The sequence below is a fragment of the Lampris incognitus genome, chromosome 3, assembly GCF_029633865.1.
Source record: "Lampris incognitus isolate fLamInc1 chromosome 3, fLamInc1.hap2, whole genome shotgun sequence".
Lineage (NCBI taxonomy): Eukaryota > Metazoa > Chordata > Actinopteri > Lampriformes > Lampridae > Lampris > Lampris incognitus.
Window position 1 is genome coordinate 72,568,027 of NC_079213.1, and position 21,035 is coordinate 72,589,061.

The 21,035-nt window shown below is 44.8% G+C and overlaps 1 protein-coding gene across 1 annotated transcript; it reads right to left on the reverse strand.

Moving 5' to 3' along the window:
- Window positions 1-388: 388 nt before the first annotated feature.
- On the reverse strand, window positions 389-16,551 carry igfbp3 (insulin-like growth factor binding protein 3). Its single transcript, XM_056276382.1, has 4 exons — window positions 16,107-16,551; window positions 10,270-10,511; window positions 9,742-9,861; window positions 389-576 (listed from the first exon to the last, which is right to left on the reverse strand). The coding sequence occupies exons 1-4, from the start codon at window positions 16,468-16,470 to the stop codon at window positions 451-453; spliced, it is 852 nt and encodes a 283-aa protein (XP_056132357.1). The 5' UTR covers window positions 16,471-16,551; the 3' UTR covers window positions 389-450.
- Between the last annotated feature and the right edge of the window lie 4,484 nt (window positions 16,552-21,035).

Below are 21,035 nucleotides of genomic sequence, written 5' to 3' on the forward strand. Positions count from 1 at the left end.
GCACAGAACAGATAGCTGTGATGGACAGGAGGTCTGGCCAGTGGCCTAGGCTGTGCTCATCAGTCTACTCAACCCCCCTCCCCTTTGTTCTTCCCCATGTCCCTCCCTATTTCCCCCAAGTTCCCTTCCTCTCCAACAGAATTGGGACCTGAAGTCAAAGGTCCAGAGCTCCTTCAAGTGTTTGCATAAAACTACATGCAGGAGCAATATAGGCCCCCCCCCCCCCTCTCTCTCTCTCTCTCTCTCTCTCTCTCTCTCTCTCTCTCTCTCTCTCTCTCTCTCTCTCTCTCTCTCTCTCTCTCTCTCTCTCTCTCTCTCTCTCTCTCTCTCGCTCTCTCTCTCTCTCTCTCTCGCTCGCTCTCTCTCTCTCGCTCTCTCCCCCCCCCATCCCAAATGTCTTTCTTTCTCCCACTTCGAACTTGCTCTCCAACCACTCTTGTTCTCCTTGTCTCATTTGCTCTCCAGGTTGTAGCACTGTGTCTCGCCCCTCTCCTTGCCATCGTAGCCTGGTAGAGGCTGCCCGTATTTATCCACGCACCAGCAGTAGCCTCGCTTCCGGCCTTTGGATGGACGGCACTGCAAAAGAGATAGCAAACGTAAACGTCACAAACTTGGATGTGCACAGTAACAAACAATAGCACAAAAAAAACAAACAAATGTAATAAAAAAACATTTCCAACGTTAATGGCTGCATATCAGACATTCCAGCACAAGCCTTTCTTTACCATCAAACATATGCAGTCTATTTTTAGCATATATGCCCCCCTCAACTAGTAGTAATAGACAGCTGGGTGTAACCAACAGGGCATAGGCGAGCGAGCACACTAAAATCATTCAACTAGTTCTGGCCCATCCGCTTTTTACATTTTTTTTTTTAGAAAACAGACAGATAACAAGAAGGAATAACAAGGCCAAGCGAAGGAGGCAGAGCCTGGAAAGATGTTGAGGATTTCACATTTTGAGCCACATTGTGCAAACAGATTAGTGTTTCCAAGGTGAGGGAATTAAACTGACACTGTTTTATCAACACTATTCTGGATCTGCACTGCCTGTGTGTATATTGTGTGTGTGTGTGTGTGTGTGTGTGTGTGTGTGTGTGTGTGTGTATGTGTATGTGTGTGTGTGTGTTTTATCAGAGCCCTCTCTGCATTTAACTCCTTGATGGCTTTTATACATTCGCTACTTGTCAGGAAGAAGAGCAAGTCATGCCTCAGCATAGCTCCAACGTGACAAACACATTGACAAGGAGGGATGCCCTCCTGTCAGGGATGCTTTCTAGGCGTGTTTATCTGTCCATGTGGAGTCAATCATAGATTAACACCAAGACGCAGTTAGCCATCGTGTAAAACAAACAAACAAAAAATATCCTAAATGGATAACGCACTAAAAAAGCTGGTTTCAGAGAACCTAACTCTGGCATCCATATGCACTCAAACAGTTCATACAAGAGTCCAAACTCCATCTGTCTGTCTGAGTAATGCATGCAATGTTGTTTAGTTTTTCCTCTATTGGGGCTATAGATGAGTTTATTTATCAAGCTCAAGGGCTCCTGACCAGTGGGGTGAATTGAAAAAAAAAAAGGAGATTATTTTTGATAGAGAAGGACGGTAATGAGGAATGCTCTGAGTGAGTGAGAGTGAGGAGTGTGAAGGTAAACAAGAAGTTGCTAAAATATTTGCCAAGGCCAGTTTGGAGGGCCGCGGGGAAACCAGCACTGCTATTCTGGGCAGCTGGCAGATACTCAAAATCATCTGGAGCTGATTATGGCCTGCACACGCACATATATATATATATATATATATATATATATATATATATATATATATATATATATATATATATATATATATATATATATATATATATATATATATATACACACACACACACACGCAGCATTTTTTTAAACTGTCAATGGTGCTGATAAAAGTGCTCAACAAATGAGGAGCAGAATATCAATATAAATGTAGGGAAAAAAACTTTTAATTAGCAGCTGATGAGTGCGCGACGCAAGAAACAAGCTTGTACTACTATATATTAAAACTTTTTTTCCTACATCTCTATTGATATATATGTATATATATATATATATATACATACACACATATACATATATTACAAATATGATATATATTATATTATTGTGTATATAACACACACAGACACACACACACACACACACACACACACACACACACACACACCAGCAACATGCAAGCACAAACAAACAGACAACTATATAGAGATATGGACCCCCACCTGCCTATGTGCACACATGACCTCACACATGTATGCTCACACATACATGTGCACACTAGTACAGTCACATATGCATACATGTACATCAAATATCCCACACATAGTTAGGCACAATCTATTAGCCACTGTATAAAATCCATATGAAGTATACATGAGAGGACACAATAGGACTGAATGATCCAGGGATGAGATGGAGGGAAAGGTAGATATGCAGACAGACAGGGGAGCTAGCAGACAGGCAAACAAACAGCACACAGGAGCAGAGAGACATGGGGGAAAACAGAGACACAAGAAGGCATACAGGACATTGAGTTAAAAAGACATGTCGGCAGACACACAGGCAGACAGACAGACAAGACAGACAGACAGGTTTCCGAGGGTGACCAGGTGTCTGTTTCCGGTGTAGTCAACATCCACGTGCAGCCTGAGTGCATGATCAAAGGCAGCTTTATAGAGACAGAGCCCTATTAAAATACCTAGCCAACAACTACTGCAGCAGTCTGAGGGCAAGTACGCAGTCTGACACGCCCCATTCTCACACACGAGCATTGAGAGGTATTTTTCTCCTCCCTTTTCCTAGTTGGTCTCTTCCTTCTCCTCTCCTCACTCCCTAATTCACTTTTTCTGTTTCTTCCTCCGTTTCCCCTCATGGTGCCATCGTCTGAGTCTGTGGCCAGCTTCTATTTTAGACCTGACCCAGTGGATGGGACTGTGGAGAGGAGCTTAACATTGTGTTCCTGTGCTCTGGTTAATGATGACATAGTCGTGTGTGTGTGTGTGTGTGTGTGTGTGTGTGTGTGTGTGTGTGTGTGTGTGTGTGTGTGTGTGTGTGTGTGTGTGTAAGTTTAGCATATGGAAAAGCAAGAGGAGAGACAGAAGGGATGATGGCTAATAGTTCATCTGTAAACTATTAGCAGCCATCTCCAGCAGTCCTCTGTTTATTGGCTCAATCTGAACACAAACACACGCCCCCCCCCCCCACACACACACACACACAGACTAGATGTAACTTTTCTGTACTCTATTAAGGATAAGAGGCGCTAAAAATGCACATTTACAATTACAGGCATTTGGCTAATAGCCTAAATCAGGGCTTCTCAAAGTCCGGACTGAATGGCAAGTCCATCGGGCTCAGCCCATACCTCGTGCTATGAATACAATACATTATGAAGTGTAGTATATAGTGTTTTCTATGTTATGTGTTGTGGCCGGCGAATTCACGCATTAACGCTACACCGGAGAATATGCTTTGGGGGTGCTGCGAAGCTTTTATTGCGCTTACAGTAACGTAACGAGTGTAGTTGTTGTCAAGTAACGAGTAACGCTATCTTTACTTCACCTGGTTCACTGTCTCTCCTCTGCTCTGCTCCTTGTGTGTGTGTGTGTGTGTGTGTGTGGAGGGGCTGAGCTCACCTTCGTTGAAACACAGAGAGCAGATTAGAGGAGAGAAACTAGTGTGGCTATAAATCACAGTAACAAGAAGTGTAATGGTACACAAGTTTTGGTTAGGGTTAGAGCCAATCGGAGGCAGGGTAGGGCACGTCTTCGCAGAACAAGTAAGAACATAACAAAAGAAATAACAGAACTAAAAATACCAGAAAACAAATGGCAGAAAATTAACAACTTATAACAAAAGTTACAAGTTAAGAGCTGGCGCTGCATCGGCTGGGAGAGTTTGGTCTGCTGCGTCCTGTGGGCCCAGGGACCACGGCTCTGCCTGGAGCGGCGCCCGAAGAGGAAGCACCGAGGGCGGTCTAACAGGACGTGGAAGCGGGGCAGGCTAAGCTAACTGCTAGCCCCGGCAGTTCTGGTAACACCGAGGGTGGTCTGTCGGCAGCCTCGCCTGGCGTTGACTGTGTTTTTAGTGTCGTCGTGTGGAGCGCGGGGAGGTGTGTCGAAGGTGTCTGGCTGGGAGTGCTAGCATTGGCTCGGCTGAGGAAGCCTGTTCTGCCATGTCTGGTGGGCCCAAGGACCACGGCCCTGCCTGAGCTGCGCCCGAAGAGGAAACACCGAGGGCGGTCTGACAGGATGCGGAAGCAGGGTAAGCTAAGCTAACTGCTAGCCCATGCAGACCGGCAGTTCCGACAATCATCCTGGCTGGCGTTTGCTCTCTTGGACAGTGATTTTTATTTTTTATTTTGTTTTGTTTGGATATATGTGTTAGTTTGGATATATGTGCTCTGGTAGTTTTTGGATACGTGTTTTTGTCTTTGTGTTGCACTGCTGTAGGCTGGGGGGAGCGATATGTCAATTCATTTCATGTATTTGCGTACATGAAATGAAATGACAACGTGTTCCTGCTTCCTGAAGTGAGTTGATTAAATGTTATTTTGTTATCATCAATCGTTCCGGACCTCTGACCTTGAACACAAATCAGATGTGGACCTTTGAGTAACACGTTTGAGATTCCCTGGCCTAAATCCAAATCGGCTCAGAAAGAGTGCAACTACAAAAATCATAGTTAGCCAAAATCACATGAAACCAATAGTAAGTCCAAGGGTCAGGGCCATAGTCCCCTGAGAATATTAGTGGTACCTTGGAGTTATCATGCAAGAAATAAGCAAGAGGCACAAAAGATATTTTCCTTTTGAGGTGGGCCAAGATGTGGGTACTGGTTTACTTTAACTTTAAGGAAATATACTTAAGTCCACTTGGCCTCTCGTAATGTAAACCTGTGGTTCCCAACTATGTCATCAAGGCCCAAGAGGATGTAGATGATTTCACTAATTAATGACCCTCCGCCCCCAGGTTGAGTGGTTGGGATGTATAACCTGCAGAACCACTGATCTATTTACAATGTAAATTGAGACTAGCATCCTCAGAAATGCTTACTGATAGGGAAAGAACACAAAATCTTACAAACTGAACCCTAAAACTTGGAAAAATGCAGACGCAGCATCTTAGATCTTGTACTGTATATTTTGAGCCCTTGACTTTACAGTCCTAATATTAGTACTAGCTGCTAAACAGTGCATAGCTGCTGCTAACAGAACACATTTTATCCAACCCTACACATTCATAATGCTACCTTTATAGGATGCGTTGTGTATTGCAGTGTGTGTGTGTGTGTGTGTGTGTGTGTGTGTGTGTGTATGAATGAGTGCTCTTATAATACCTGTCTTTCTAGTTAATAGCAGTGCCACTGGGGTTCATGGACATTAAAAAGAGCCTGGGCTTACCACAGGATAAACACAGGCTCAAAAAGTGTAATATGTGTGTATGTATATGTATGGGTGTGAAAGACGGTGTACCTGTGTGTTTGTATGCGTATTTGTGTATGGGTGTTTGTTTATGCTTCCATATGCATAATGATTTGTGTGTGTGTGTGTGTGTGTAAGTGCATTGGGTGTAGTTCCCTGGCCCACACATTGCTGCAGGATATTGCTCTTTCTAAAAACACACACCCCTAAAAAACTAGTTTGATGCGAATCCCAACTAATCCAACTCTGAAATGACCCTCCAGTCAAACAGAATGGGCCACCACACAAACCCAGCAACAGGAGCCAGGACGGAGCTTTACTAACAAGCACCTGCAAAAACAAACAGGTATACACAGCAAGACTTGTGCAGGGCAAGACAGGACCGAGACATCAACATAAGAAGTAAATAGATGTGCAGAAATCTCATATAACAAATGATAGATGCTTTTTATCCAACGCAGCAATGGATGTGCTATGGACGTGTTCATTTTTAGACTGGAAGTAGGCCAAATGGGAATCACACCTTTCACCCTGATGGTGTTCACGGCATGCAAAGCTCAGTGGACTGCGAGGCTTAATATATATATATATATATATATATATATAGTGTATCCATTATCCAAACCACGTAAACTGCTCTCAGGGTTGCGGGGATGCTGCAGCCTATCCCAGCAGTCATTGGGTGGCAGGCGGGGAAACACCCTGGACAGGCCGCCAGTCCATCACAGGGATATATATATATATATATGTATATATATATATACACACACACACACACTAGCAGAGGTACCCGGCGTTGCCCGGGGAAAACGTTCTCACCAAAACAACCAACACGATCTGATCTTTACGATATAATGGATGACGAAATATAGGATAATTTATGATATGATACATGTGATGAACAAATGTCAAATAAATGAATCTTATTAATGATAATTATGAAATGTCATAATTTTCAATCCATTCATCAAGCTTCTTTGCCAGTCAATGTGTGTATTAACTGCTCAGCGCTCAAGCGCCTCACGGTATTTGGTGCTAGGATAGAAAGCTTTTCTGCACTACCAGCTCTGGAGGCAGTTACATACAACTGGCCATGTGAGAAACATGGAGCAGAAAGGTTTACTCCAATCGTTTTAAAAGTCTGTCCTTGGGCTTTGTTGATGGTCATTGCAAAACATGGCTTGCAGGGAAGCTGAAGTCTACGAAACCGGAAGGGCAGCTCAGAGTCGGAGGGAATAAGGGGTATCCTTGGTAAGAGGATGACTTCTTTGTATGGCCCACATGAGATGGTGAGTTGCGATGCAGCGAGTGCCACTGCTGGTCTTCGGAGGCTCCATGTTTCGCAAAATCATGACCAACACGATCGGATCTTCATAATATAAGCAAAGACGAAAAATAGGATAATTTATGATATGATACATGTGATAAATGAATGTCGAATAAACAAATGTTATTAATGATAATTATCAAATGTCATAATTTTCAGTCCATTCATCAAGCTTCTTTGCCAATGTATGTATTAATCGCTGCAGAACCGTCGCTGCTGCGAATCGCCACAAAATGAACCCAGTTTCGCAAATAAATCAAATTTTTTACTTGGTTTTTGAAATATTTTTCGAACTGTGCAATCCTTGGAAAGTGCTGATTCTAAAGATACCTTTCATTTTGTTCTACAATGAGTATTTCTGGAGTTTTAAGCGAACATACAAACATACACTCTTGATTTATATATATACATATACACACACACATACACATACATTCATACATACATACGTGTGTGTGTGTGTGTGTGTGTGTGTGTGTGTGTGACAGGATGCATATTATAAAGCGGACCTTACAAACACTCCCTATCCCCCGTTGAGAAGGAAGGAGAGATGGATTAGATGCTCAAAGAGGGACAGAAGGATGGAAAGAGAGAGAGACAGAATGAAAATAGCTGTCTCGGTCCCCAATGGTTGGTCAGTTATTATAAAGCCATTGTGGTCAGTGTGTACATTCCCGCAGATCCTTCTAAGCCATACTCAGTGAGTCAGCCCTTATGGGCCTGGTGCTGGCAGGATGGAAGGGAAGGAGAGAGGGATAAGAGTACACAGGCACCTGGCTCAAATCCTTAACCTCTTTTTCTTCCTCTCAATGCAAACACACACACACACACACACACACACACACACACACACACACACACACACACACACACACACACACACACACACACACACACACACACACACACACACACACACACACACACACACACACACACACACACACACACACACACACACACACACACACACACACTCTACCATCCCATTCACAGTCATCTACAGGGCAATTCCTGGCCAAACAAGGAAGAACAAGCCAGGTGGGCAGAGGGACAAAATGGACAAAATAATAGAGCAGACAGACAGAACAAAGGATGGAAGATGACTGCTGGCAGTCTAATTTTAGGGTTGGGGTAGGGAGAGAGGACAAAAGAGAATGAGAGAGTAAGAGTGACTAAGAAATTAAAGTAAAAGAGGGAGGAGAAAGAGTGTGACAGAGAGAAAGAGAGAGAGAGAGATTTCAGAGTTAGAAGGTTGCAATGAGTGAGACAGTGTTAAGCATGCTCGGCTTGCACCAGCACACTGCGCCAATTCATATAACTACAGCTAAAATTAGGTTTCACTGTAGCCTTCTCAAGGTAAGGCACGAGCTCCAGCTTCTCCTATGTGAAAGCTTCACGTTACCAACACACAGCATACAGCATGTCCTTGCGTTCTTATGAACACACAAACACCCACGAGGGCAAACACACATCCGTCATTATTTATTTTGGTGACAGGGGACCCCTGAGAAGCTAAGACAGCTTGCATATCGTATGTTTGCCCATGCCCCTTTTCATCTGCTTGGACCTTCACACTTTCCCTCTTTTCGCTCTTTGCTTCTTTTCGCAGTATTGTCACTCTAGACAGTTCACACGGTCTCCTCTTCGTTTGGTTTCCGGTTATAAATCTCTGGAACACAGCATGAAGGCACAGCCTTCTTGATGGCTTTAACACAATACACTACACCCCACTAAAACCACTTGGGGGTAGGGGTGGGGGTCGGGTGTGTGTGTGTGTGTGTGGGGGGGGGGGGGGTTGATGGCTGGCATGCTGCAGTGCACACATGCAGACACACTTCCAGCAGTACACACAAACAGTCACAATTTGTTGATTGAATCTGGGAAAAGAAAAATAGAGGCAGGTTGCTAACAGCCATAATCAAACCTCCTTTAGGAGCGTGGACAAAGACTGAGTGTGTGTGTGTGTGTGTGTGTGTGTGTGTGTGTGTGTTGGGGGGGGGGGTGTTTGGTTTGGTCTCTGACTCACAGTATTAAGGGGACTTTTTGTGGTGACTCATGCGTTTTCCCAGAATGGGCCCTTGCTCCTCAGTCCCTCCGATAAGGCCCCCAGCCACAGGAAGTGGGATGGGGCAATGCATTTGATGTCTCCTTAGTTTTCAGCCAAGCCCCTTTGGATTGCCACCCACCTCCCTGTCTTCTCCTCCTCTGTCAGGTTAGCACAGAGTTTCGTATGTTATGGCTGTGGCCCACCAAACTATGCCGATGAAATTTAGCTACTCTGTTTTCCTTTTCAATCCTCCTCTATCCATCTTACAAATGAGTAGGCTATGGGTGGCCCAAGTCTGTACCGCAGTCAAGAAAAAAACATGAAACAAGCGACAGGCTGTTTGTTTTCTTTACCTCGCCAACAGAACCCCACACCTACACCCTCACCAAGCTCCACCACTACCTCCATCAAATGAGGGCCGTGCATATACTGGCCGGCCACCTCATCTACCATGCCACACACACGCCAAGACCACATTCTTACATCTCTACCCCCAACACACTGCCATACCACACACCCACAAACACACCTGACCGACTTCATTTCCTGTCAGGCATGAGTCAGAAGGCTGCAGTGCACTTACCAGAGTAGTACATGGTTATTAGTGATTCTGATAATATAGTGTTGATGTCGTTGTCAGGGCAACCCCGAGTGTTGAGGCCAAGGGGGTGAAGTGGGGTGGGGTGGGTGTGTGTGTGTGTGTGTGTGTGTGTGTATTTGGTTGGGGGGAGTTCCAGGGTTAAGTTAGGTGTAAGATTAGGATTCTTCAGAAGTGTTCAGGCATGTGTGCATAGGTCCATTTGCATGCTTCTCTGTTCATAGGCATGTGTGTGTGTGTGTGTGTGTGTGTGTGTGCGCGTGTGTGCGTATGTGAACGAGAGATGAAGCAAGAGAAGGAGACTCACCTGTTTTTTCTTATAGAAGCCCTTTTTGTCACAGTTGGGTATGCGGAAGCCTCTTGGATTGAGCACATTGGTGATCTTAAGACTGTTCAGAATGCTTTCCATTTCCCTCCGGCACGGCCCCTACACATGAGCAAATCAAACACACCTTAACAACAGGGACCCTCCACTATCATCCTCACATGGTGACTGCACATGACGACATGATCACTGCAGTGAGCCCTGTAGCAAGATGCATAGTATATGCATACATCAAGTGAGTTGCTTGATCGCTACAGTCTCAGTAAATGTGTTAGTAGGTATCTGTGAAATTCTCATAATATCAGTTTGATATTAGTCAAAAGAACATTTAACCTTTTTTTAAATTAGAAAAAAAGACAGATTCCTCCTCGCAAATTGGTTTATAAAATTACATCAAATCGTGTTGTTTTTTTTTAAACAAATACAGTGATTAATAAGTCAGTTTTATTCCCAAAATATATGCACAGTGTCCTGAAAAACAATTCTCAGTGATCACGGGGGGCAACTTACATACTCAGTCTCTCTCTTGCTCTCCAGGGAAAAGTTATGCATGTCTGTATTGGCTCCCCCTGACACTGACTCCACCTTGTAGCTCTGGCTTTTCCTGCTCTGATCCTTCTTGATCAGTTTTGTGTGCAGTGCAGGTCGTGTGTCCAGCGGCCCCCTGTTGTGACCACCCTCCGTGCCTGGCAACACCGTCATCGCCGTGCTTACGTTGGCATGACCTTCCTCTCGCGGGCTCCCAGCATTCTCTGTCGGCAAAATGGGAAAAGGTCATTCATTTCTCAAAAACTTTTTTCTTTTTTTTTTGTTGCAAAGTTGTTGTTTTTCTCCAAATTGGGACATATGTATCTTGCTCAGTCACATGGTGAACAGCATTGTACTACAAGATGCCAAATAACAGAGTATTCAGTCTAGCCCTCCTCCACTTAATCCTTTACAGAACTCCTCAACCAAGTTAAAAATAAAGTCAGCCCAAGACCATGTGGGCTGTTTGAGGGCCTGAAATGAAGCCAAGGAAGCCAGAAATATGACAATTTAATATCCACAAACTTCCCCGGGACACAGACGGGGAGGAAGAGTCAGAAACAGGAACTGTCTAAAACAGAATATCTCAGGAAAAGAAAAGAAAAAGACAGAGACAAAGACAAATTTTGTTTGTGTGTGTGTGTGTATGTGTGTGCGTGCATGCATGTACACTACCGTTCAAAAGTTTGGGATCACCCAAACAATTTCGTGTTTTCCATGAAAAGTCACACTTATTCACCACCATATGTTGTGAAATGAATAGAAAATAGAGTCAAGACATTGACAAGGTTAGAAATAATGATTTTTATTTGAAATAAGATTTTTTTTACATCAAACTTTGCTTTCGTTAAAGAATCCTCCATTTGCAGCAATTACAGCATTGCAGACCTTTGGCATTCTAGCTGTTAATTTGTTGAGGTAATCTGGAGAAACTGCACCCCACGCTTCCAGAAGCAGCTCCCACAAGTTGGATTGGTTGGATGGGCACTTCTTTGAGCAGATTGAGTTTCTGGAGCATCACATTTGTGGGGTCAATTAAACGCTCAAAATGGCCAGAAAAAGAGAACTTTCATCTGAAACTCGACAGTCTATTCTTGTTCTTAGAAATGAAGGCTATCCCATGCGAGAAATTGCTAAGAAATTGAAGATTTCCTACACCGGTGTGTACTACTCCCTTCAGAGGACAGCACAAACAGGCTCTAACAGGTACTATTTAATGAAGATGCCAGTTGGGGACCTGTGAGGCGTCTGTTTCTCAAACTAGAGACTCTAATGTACTTATCTTCTTGCTCAGTTGTGCAACGCGGCCTCCCACTTCTTTTTCTACTCTGGTTAGAGCCTGTTTGTGCTGTCCTCTGAAGGGAGTAGTACACACCGGTGTAGGAAATCTTCAATTTCTTAGCAATTTCTCGCATGGAATAGCCTTCATTTCTAAGAACAAGAATAGACTGTCGAGTTTCAGATGAAAGTTCTCTTTTTCTGGCCATTTTGAGCGTTTAATTGACCCCACAAATGTGATGCTCCAGAAACTCAATCTGCTCAAAGAAGTGCCCATCCAACCAATCCAACTTGTGGGAGCTGCTTCTGGAAGCGTGGGGTGCAATTTCTCCAGATTACCTCAACAAATTAACAGCTAGAATGCCAAAGGTCTGCAATGCTGTAATTGCTGCAAATGGAGGATTCTTTGACGAAAGCAAAGTTTGATGTAAAAAAAATCTTATTTCAAATACAAATCATTATTTCTTACCTTGTCAATGTCTTGACTCTATTTTCTATTCATTTCACAACATATGGTGGTGAATAAGTGTGACTTTTCATGGAAAACACAAAATTGTTTGGGTGATCCCAAACTTTTGAACGGTAGTGTATGTGCAGAGGGGGTGGGCATAAAGCAAGTAGGGAGGTGTAACAAATCAAGGTGAGATGTAGTGGTGAGAGGTGAAAAAGGACCTTACGATATTAATAAGCCATGGCGGTGGCAAAGATTCCCGCCAAATCATTAAAGCAGACCAACTGACTGGGGCGGGGGTGTGGGTTGGAGGGGATTCTAAACACTGCCCCCTAATATAGGAGAGGAACTAACTGTCCACCTTACGCTGATGGTCAACCACGCCACCACAAGGCCACATTCTGACAGACACCGCTGCTTTACTCGACAGAGCTGACTAGGCTAGAACCTCTGCAAGACAGGCTGCAAAGGCGTATGAGAACACATGGTCATGCAGACACACACACACACACACACACATACGCACACCCATGATCACACATAAACACACACACACACACACTCACAATCACATAGACATACCACATGTGCACACGAGCACAGAATTTTAAACCATTAACTCAAAGCAGATTTTGTGTTTGAGAGCTGTGGCTAGGGAGGCGGATGGGCATGCAGGGGAGTAGCTTATGTGGGCAGGCAGGCTCGCAGCCCACCCCTTCTCCATAACCACCTGATCAATTAGTGACGTGGTGGGGCTCCACGGTCTCCCAGGCTCACCAGAGCTCTAAATAACGCTAGAACAACAACATTCATATCAACAACATCTTAACAGCGTAAACACGCAGAAAACATTTTTGACATAGATGTAGATGCCTTTCTCACAATCTATAAAACAAACGAGGGACGAGGGGGGGAAAATAATATTCAGCCCCATTTAGATGCCAGCAAACATCAATATTTATGTGAAGTATAAACTTTTATTTATCCTTTCTGGGAATTCGGGGAGTTTTTTGATAAACACGTGACATAATTTGTTTGTATAACTGAAGTGGGGTAAACAGCAAAAGCTGCGGAGAGGGCTTGTTAATGTCTGGGAAGAGACAGAGGTCTGGAGCTGCGAGCGGGCGGCAGTGGAAGTCACCATGACGCACTTACACACTGCGACCAGCAGGGGCGCGAGTAATAACTCCCCCCCCCCCCCTCCACCTCTGGTATGGATTGATTTCCATCTGATTCCTGCATTGTTGTCTGCCTCAGAGGCTGAAAAAGAGCCACAGATGGCCCCTTCTTACTGATGCTTCAGCGACAATGGTGGGTTTCTGTGTTAACTTTCTAGTATCCTTACGAATCAGAAGATCAAATCACCGAGAGTGCCAGCCACACAAATTCCAGGCATAACAGTGAGGAGATATAAAAGCAGAGGGAGAGAGAGAGACTGAAAGAAAGAAAGTACGCAAGAAAGATGCCGATGGACTGTGTGTGTGTGTGTATGTGTGTGTGTGTGTGTGAGTGTGTGCGCGCGCGTCTGTGTCTGCCTGTGTGTTTTGAAGTTTGTGTGTGACAATGTGACTGCTGAGTGCTTGCACACCGCTCACTGCTGTGGCCAAGCCAAATAACGAGGGGGAGAAAACACACAGAGGCTCCTGGAGGCCTGACGTCAGTAATACCTAGACACACAACACAGTGTGTATTCACATGGAAGTGGCGTGTGTGCCGTTTCATTCGTGTGAGCGTACATCTTTGCTAAAACAAAAAAGCATCATGCACAGTCATCAATTATTATAAAGGGCCAAAAACAAATGGAACCTGTGTGTGCGTGCGTGCGTGTGTGAGTGTGTGTGTGTGTGTGTGCATGCGCGTGTGTATGTGTGTGTATGTGTGTGCATGTTTCTATGTCTCCTTTAGGATAGAAAAACCAGAAACCACCTACCTTGTGGGGACATTTTACGGGTCCTTATGAGGGAAAAGGTCTATTTTAGGGTTAGGACTTGCGTTTAAGGTTAGACTCGGGATTAGGTTAAGGTTGGGCATGTAGTTATGATGGTTAAGGTTAGGTAAGGAGTTATGATGGTTAAGGTTAGGCATGGAGTTATGATGGTTAAGGTTAGGTATGGCGTTATGATGGTTAAGGTTAGTTATGCAGTTATGATGGTTAAGGTTAGGCATGGAGTTATGATGGTTAAGGTTAGTTATGTAGTTATCATGGTTAAGGTTAGGCATGTAGTTATGATGGTTAAGGTTAAGCATGGAGTTATGATGGTTAAGGTTAGGCATGTAGTTATGATGGTTAAGGTTAAGCATGGAGTTATGATGGTTAAGGTTAGGCATGGCGTTATGATGGTTAAGGTTAGGCATGTAGTTATCATGATTAAGGTTAGGCATGTAGTTATCATGGTTAAGGTTAGGCATATAGCTATAATGGTTAAGGTTAGGCATGGAGTTATGATGGTTAAGGTTAGGCATGTAGTTAAGATGGTTAAGGTTAAGCATGGAGTTATGATGGTTAAGGTTAGGCATGTAGTTATGATGGCTAAGGTTAGGCAAGGAGTTATGATGGTTAAGGTTAGGCATGTAGTTATGATGGTTAAGGTTAAGCATGGAGTTATGATGGTTAAGGTTAGGCATGTAGTTATGATGGTTAAGGTTAGGCAAGGAGTTATGATGGTTAAGGTTAGGCATGGAGTTATGATGGTTAAGGTTAGGCATATAGCTATGATGGTTAAGGTTAGGCATGTAGTTAAGATGGTTAAGGTTAGGCATGTAGTTATGATGGTTAAGGTTAGGCATGTAGTTATGATGGTTAAGGTTAGGCTTGGAGTTATGATGCTTAAGTCTATTGAATGAGTCTAGTCAATGAGGAGTCCCCACAAGGATAGAGAAACAAATATGTGTGTGTATATGTTTGTGTGTTTGTGCCCAAGCTTAGTGTATATTCATGTCAGAAGCTTATAACACTGCAAAAATGTCTCTATAACAACCATGCCTCCCCCCATTGCCACACCCCAAGATGTTTGGCCCACATCCTGAACCAGGAAAGCAGCCCAGGTTTTCATGCTGTGTGCAGAACTCCATAGCCATGACTTGAAGGCAAATGTGAGCGTTGCTGAGCAGAGACGCCGCCTTTGTTCAGTATCACCTGAATAAAGTTGCAGAATGTATGTGGCATTCCTTAGCTCCTCGGTGAGGGAGTCGGGTAGCGTGTGTGTGCGCGCGCGCACGCTTGCGTGCACGCGGTTGGCATATGTGTGTTTGAGTGTGTGTGTGTGAGAGAGAGAGAGAGAGAGAGAGAGAGAGAGAGAGAGAGAGAGAGAGAGAGAGAGAGAGAGAGAGAGAGAGAGAGAGAGCGTGAAATAGTGTGCCTTTGTGTGCAGTTAAAAAAGATGGAGCGATTAGCTATCGAGCGAGAGAGCAGCTTTGAGAGATCTCCTTTGTCCCTTTTTAGATGTGCACCAAAACAGAGAGAGAAGAGAGAGAGGGGGGGGGCAATTTCAAAGTGTATATCAACAGCATACCACATTCCAGTGACAGAAGGAATACGGCGTTTTGTTGCGTAATCTTCCAAGGCACAAGACTCGAGCCAACTTCCACGGGCATCTCTCGTCTGAAACGCGGACAATCGCGCAAGAAAACGCATCACCGGGAACGGCGTTTCCGCCGCGTGACGCGTGCGCGGAGGCGACTCGCAATGGCGAAACACCCAATAAGAAAATGTGTGCACCATATATGTCATGGTTCTCGTATCCGAAGCCATCGGCTAATCAGTTTAGGCATCCCCCCCCCACCCCCACCTCCTCCACCACCACCACCACCACCAACATTACATATGTAAACCGCGTTTCTATCAGCGGTGTGTCTTCAGACACACAAAAGAAAGCGTAGCACCGGCACTGGAAGGACACGGCGCCGGGCACAGACCAACCACAGCGTCAAGAGACATAAGTAATTGCAAGCAAGTCAACGGTAAACAAAACAAAACAAAACAAAAACAAAACTGACCCAAGATGGGAAACGAGAACCCAGAGAGGAACATTTCGTTGAGCAAACAGCACTGACGACTGACACCGCACATATCCACTGATCCACCGCCTACCTTGTTTTTGCGCAGGTATGAGAATGCTGCTGAGTCTTTTCGATGCCCCGGAGCACACTCCCCGTCCCTCCAGCAGGGCTTGCAGAGGTCGGCTCTCCCCCGGCCGGTGCTGGCAGGTCAGCCCGGAGCCGCAGCGCCCGGTGTACACTCCGCACGGCTGGCCCTCGGCGAGGGCGCACGTCATGCAACAGCCGCAGCCCGGCTCCCGAACCCGCTCCGCGCACTCCCTCGGCAGCGGCTTGCACTGCATGAGCGCCCCGGCGTCGCACGGCTCGCATCGGACCACCGGCCCCTGCACGGTCTCGGCAAACCGGGTAAATGCGGCCAGAATGGCAGTCAGACAAAGCAGGCAGAGACCGGGCATTCTGCCGATAAGCTGGTCACAAAGGGACAGTATGCGAGTTGTCACGTAGGCTTAAGGGGACTCTCTGTGACACAGCGAGCGGGCTAGCCTTCTCCATCTGTATTTTCTTTTACGCGAACTTCTCGTTTTATACAGGCGGAAAAAGAGCCAACAAGTCACACCCTCCCTCCGTATGAATAATGTAAACTGAGAGCCCCGATATGAGGGACCGCTGCACCCAATCTAATCAGAGGTGCCCAAAGGAGCCAGTATGACACTTGGCCCCTAATATTATTTTACAGAGTAAAAAAAGATTCCCCCCCCCACTACGGTGGATGCACCTCTCATTATGAACAATTTTTGGGTCATGTTTTCACCGTTTTTTTTTTTTCAAATTCAAAGTGATTGCCTACTGCTGCTGTGTCCCCCCCTCCCCGTGAGCCCTCTGTGTTGTTCCATGTGAGCAGCCAACCAGGTGAAATCCCTTGTGTGTGCAAACTCACTCCGCAAACAAAACAGATTTCTAATTCTTCTTACGGGGACTTACCTGCTGTTACAGGACAAGCAAGTACTGTGTGGGTTGCTGAGGCAAGGACATCAGCTAAAACGGTGTGGCGACTCTTCTGAAGTTGTTGGGTTAAATGCATCATTTTCCCATTTTAGGGTTCATGTGCAAATTGCCTAAATATTTCCATTGGAACTAGAAAAAAAAGAAAAGAAAAAAGGAGAGCCCATGCATGAATAGAAAAAGGCTGAACCGGAGTAGCTTAGCTCTCTTTTCCAACCAGTGTATCATTTATTATTCTCCAACCCCTGTAGGTTTCCACACAACCGGCCACATCCCCTGGCATCGATGGTATGTGACTGAATACCACTGGCGTTACCCCCCACGAGCATTACTGATAAAAGTCTACTCCAACATTCTTTTGGGCAGGTGTGTAGGTGGCCTCCCTAACCCACTAAAACAGTCATTTCATTTGACTGCCTGTGTGTATGTGTGTGCATGTTTTGGGGGTGCATGTGTGTGTGTGTGTGTGTGCGTGCGTGTGTGTGAGCGCGCGTGTGTGTGAGTGTGTTTATGTAACCACATGCTCAGCACAGCAGCGGGGGGAAGCCAAAGCGGCATTGCTTTACTGTTCTGGGTTGTAGAACCTGCTGCGTTTGAGAATGCAGCGTGTACCTCCTCTAGACAAATGTCAATCACGCTACCAGCACATTACAGTCGCTGCGGAGAGCCACTGCTACTGAGCATGTGCAGGGCAGGACTGCGTACACATGCAGCACCGTTACTTTATTGCCTGAATAGTTTGAAGGGTGCCGCTCACCTTTTACATACCCTCAGCAAAGCCCATGCTTTGGCACTGTTTTCCCTTGTCTACAACCTCCCCACCCCCCCGAAACCCTAAAAGGCCATCCCACCTCTAACACCTTCCCCTGCTCTATCACCAGCCCCACAGGATTTCAAATTATTTGAGAGAAAAATGGTACGATTCTGCAGCGTCAGCATTGCCCCCCCCCCCGTCCGGCCTACCCTCCTGTTCTGCAATAACAAACGTAAGAGGGGGTACACACTGAGAAAATAAAGCAATCAGTATCGGCCATTGTGTGATTTCCACCACAGAGGCAGAAAGAGTGTTGAGACTGTATTATGAAAAACAAGCAGATGGTAAGGAAACACCCCCAGAGTAGCAAGAAAATATCTGCGGCTAAGATTAGCTTTCTTATTACTTGACACATTTTTTTTTCCTTTCTCGCCCTTATTCTCATGCTTGAAACATTTGGCGGTTGACCTTTTTACTTGCTGACTGATTGTGTGATCATCCGGCAGGCGAAGGTGCCCCATAAGCATCCTCAATTGAAAAGAAAGATGTATTTAGGGAAACCATGACCCATGTCCAAGGCATTATATAAACGTTTTTGGTGTACTTGGTGGTGGTGGGGGGTGGGGGGTGGTTAGGTCCATGGAATAGCTGTTCGGTGAAGCGACAACATAAGGTTCTTTTACTTTCATTGACATAACAGGGCTGAGTCTCTCCAAGATATCTGATCTCTGGTTGCTTTTTTTAATCCAGCAGATAAAGGCTACTTGAAAGAAATACACAGGAGAATGTACAACATGTGAATAGACATGATATTCTAGATTGTTCTTTTATGGAGGGCTTGACTAAGATAATGCATTGTGAGATTGATACAAAGAGGGAGGGAGTGGATGACATGCAGAACAGGCTGTGGGTACGAACACCTGATGTTGCAAGCGTGTGCTGATTGTGACCAGGACCTGCAGACCCATCAGGATGACCCAGATCGCAAGATTAGAAAATCACAGCATTTTTTCCATATTAAGGGTGGCAGTAGCTCAGGACAGGTTGTCTGGTAACTGGAGGGTTGCCGGTGCGATCCTCGGCTCCTTCCGGCAGAAATGTCGGGGTGTCCTTGAGCAAGAAAACTAACCTCTATCTGCTCCGGATGAGCTGGTCGTTAACTTGCACGGCCGACACCACCGTTGGTGTATGAGTGTGCATGGGTGAACGTGAGGTATTCATTAATTGTAAAGTGCCTTGAGTGGCTGCTGCGGCGAGAGAATTGCTATATAAAATGCAGTCCATTTACCATCACAGCAGCTCATAGGAATTTTCTTCAGAGCGGTTAACGTTTAAAAAAATGCTTGAATAAAATCAGGTAACCATTGGCGGGCGTTCTTACACACTCACATGTGAAGAAACGCATCCACTAAATGTCTCTTCCGCCTACTCGTGCTCATCCTGTACTTCTGTCCCAGTCTCAGCTAACCTTGATACGAGGAACTATTTGTTTTCTGCGGAACAGCATTGACTTCATCCGTCTGTGTCTTGGACTCTGACATCCTCTTTGTCTTGTGCTCTATAAGACCACTGCTGCCTCTCTGCATCACAGCCTTTCTCAGCCCCTCCATCGAGGAATCTGACGTTTTTTCTTCACTAAACTCTTCTTCAGTTGGCCCCTCGGTCCCGGTCTGCATTCCACTGTGTTAAATTGTCACAAGGCAGCATATTTCCAGAGTTGCTCAGGTCATAAATCATTAATTGGAAACACAAAGTTTGTGACGGTCCTCAGCAACACTGGCACAATGCGCTTTCTAATTTGAGGTTTGTGGGAATGAAAGACCTGGACAGATTTATTTGTTTCCTTCCCTCTGTGAGTGTTTCATGCAGCAAATCACAACGCTGTCAACACGCGCACGCTTCACACGTACGCCTCACCGTTGACATGCACCATATGCTAATGCATGCACGCTTTTTACAACCTGCATGCAATCACTTCATATAAACAACACGTGCATGTTATATGCTATGTGCTACGTAGATCACAATGACAGAACTGTTGTAAAAAGCCTTTCATCGGTCTGTAGACCCTCAAGTCCTCAAGTCCTTAAGCAATATTCGGCAGTTACAGTATGCAATGATTACCGATGACACAGAATCCTTCCAGCATAAGAAAGTCTTTGTTTAGCCTAGTTTGGTCGTCTCCTTTAATAGCGCACGCTCTCTTTAACCTTTAACCTCCTTATGTGTAAGTTACAGAAAGCAAGTGCTGAAAACTCTCTCTCTCTCACTCACTCATAGACACATACATAGTATATATCCTGCACATACCAAAGAGGCAAAGAAACCCAAAATGAATTAGTCAACCCCTTTAGCAGCCAAACAAAGGTCTTCATAGTGAAGGAGCCACTATGAATGGCAATACAGAAACTTTCAATCTTGATGACTTTTTTTTTTACTCCCCCCACATTTGTTGAGTGGCTTTCCCACCAAAGGAATGATCGAGATGTAATTTCAGTGAATGATGCTGACCCTGTTTTATAGCAAAATGCATAAATAATCATCCCACATGAGCCATTCTTATATGCTGCCAGCTATATCTTGAAGAAAATCATTTGGAGGTCTTTAACTCAGCCAGGGTGTTGACAGCAAAGATAGGCCTCGCCGATCATGAGGAAACCTGCTTTCTCTCAGTGGCCTCTCTGAAGATCAGCTCATCTAATTTTGGTTTAACCATCAGATAAGGCTGAGCTTAGATTTATCTCTTTCAGCTGATAGCAGAATCTGGGCTGCTTTGTGGATGTGAAACCAACAATTTTGTTTTCATTGTAAATGCAAGCATAAGAGATGCGTAAGAAGACACGGAGCCACTGTTGTGGCAGTCGTGCACGAGTTACCTGGAAATCCGTTAGTTGTCTGCGAGTTGAACTAAAAATCTGATGTCAATTGAAAATGTGAAATAAGAATGCGGATTTTCTTGTAATGTTTTCACTTAAGTGGGATTAAGCAAAACACTGTTGATATGTTCAGGGAGGGTTTATTGTTTACTAAAATCAAATCTGCAGAAACCAACTCGTAAAACAAATATTTCATATTTACAAAAAAATAGCCTTTTAAACTCCTTGGCTGTTCTAATATTTTCTTGTAAAGCATCCTTCAGAAAACGCAGAATTACGACAAACAATCCTCTCACTGTGATGTTTGCATGTGGATTTTATGGCACAATTTGTGCTGCTGTTACACAATTCCACCCTTCTTTTTACAGATAGCACCATGGCTTTTACT

What these genes read in the sequence shown, in the direction of transcription:
- igfbp3 (XM_056276382.1), bottom strand. Translation starts at nt 16,470, where the DNA reads ATGCCCGGTCTCTGCCTGCTTTGTCTGACTGCCATTCTGGCCGCATTT. An exon ending in CATACCTGCGCAAAAACAAG is followed by an intron (nt 10,512 to 16,106) that starts GTAGGCGGTGGA and finishes TTTTGCCGACAG; the next exon opens with AGAATGCTGGGAGCCCGCGA. An exon ending in GCAAGAGAGAGACTGAGTAT is followed by an intron (nt 9,862 to 10,269) that starts GTAAGTTGCCCC and finishes GCTCATGTGTAG; the next exon opens with GGGCCGTGCCGGAGGGAAAT.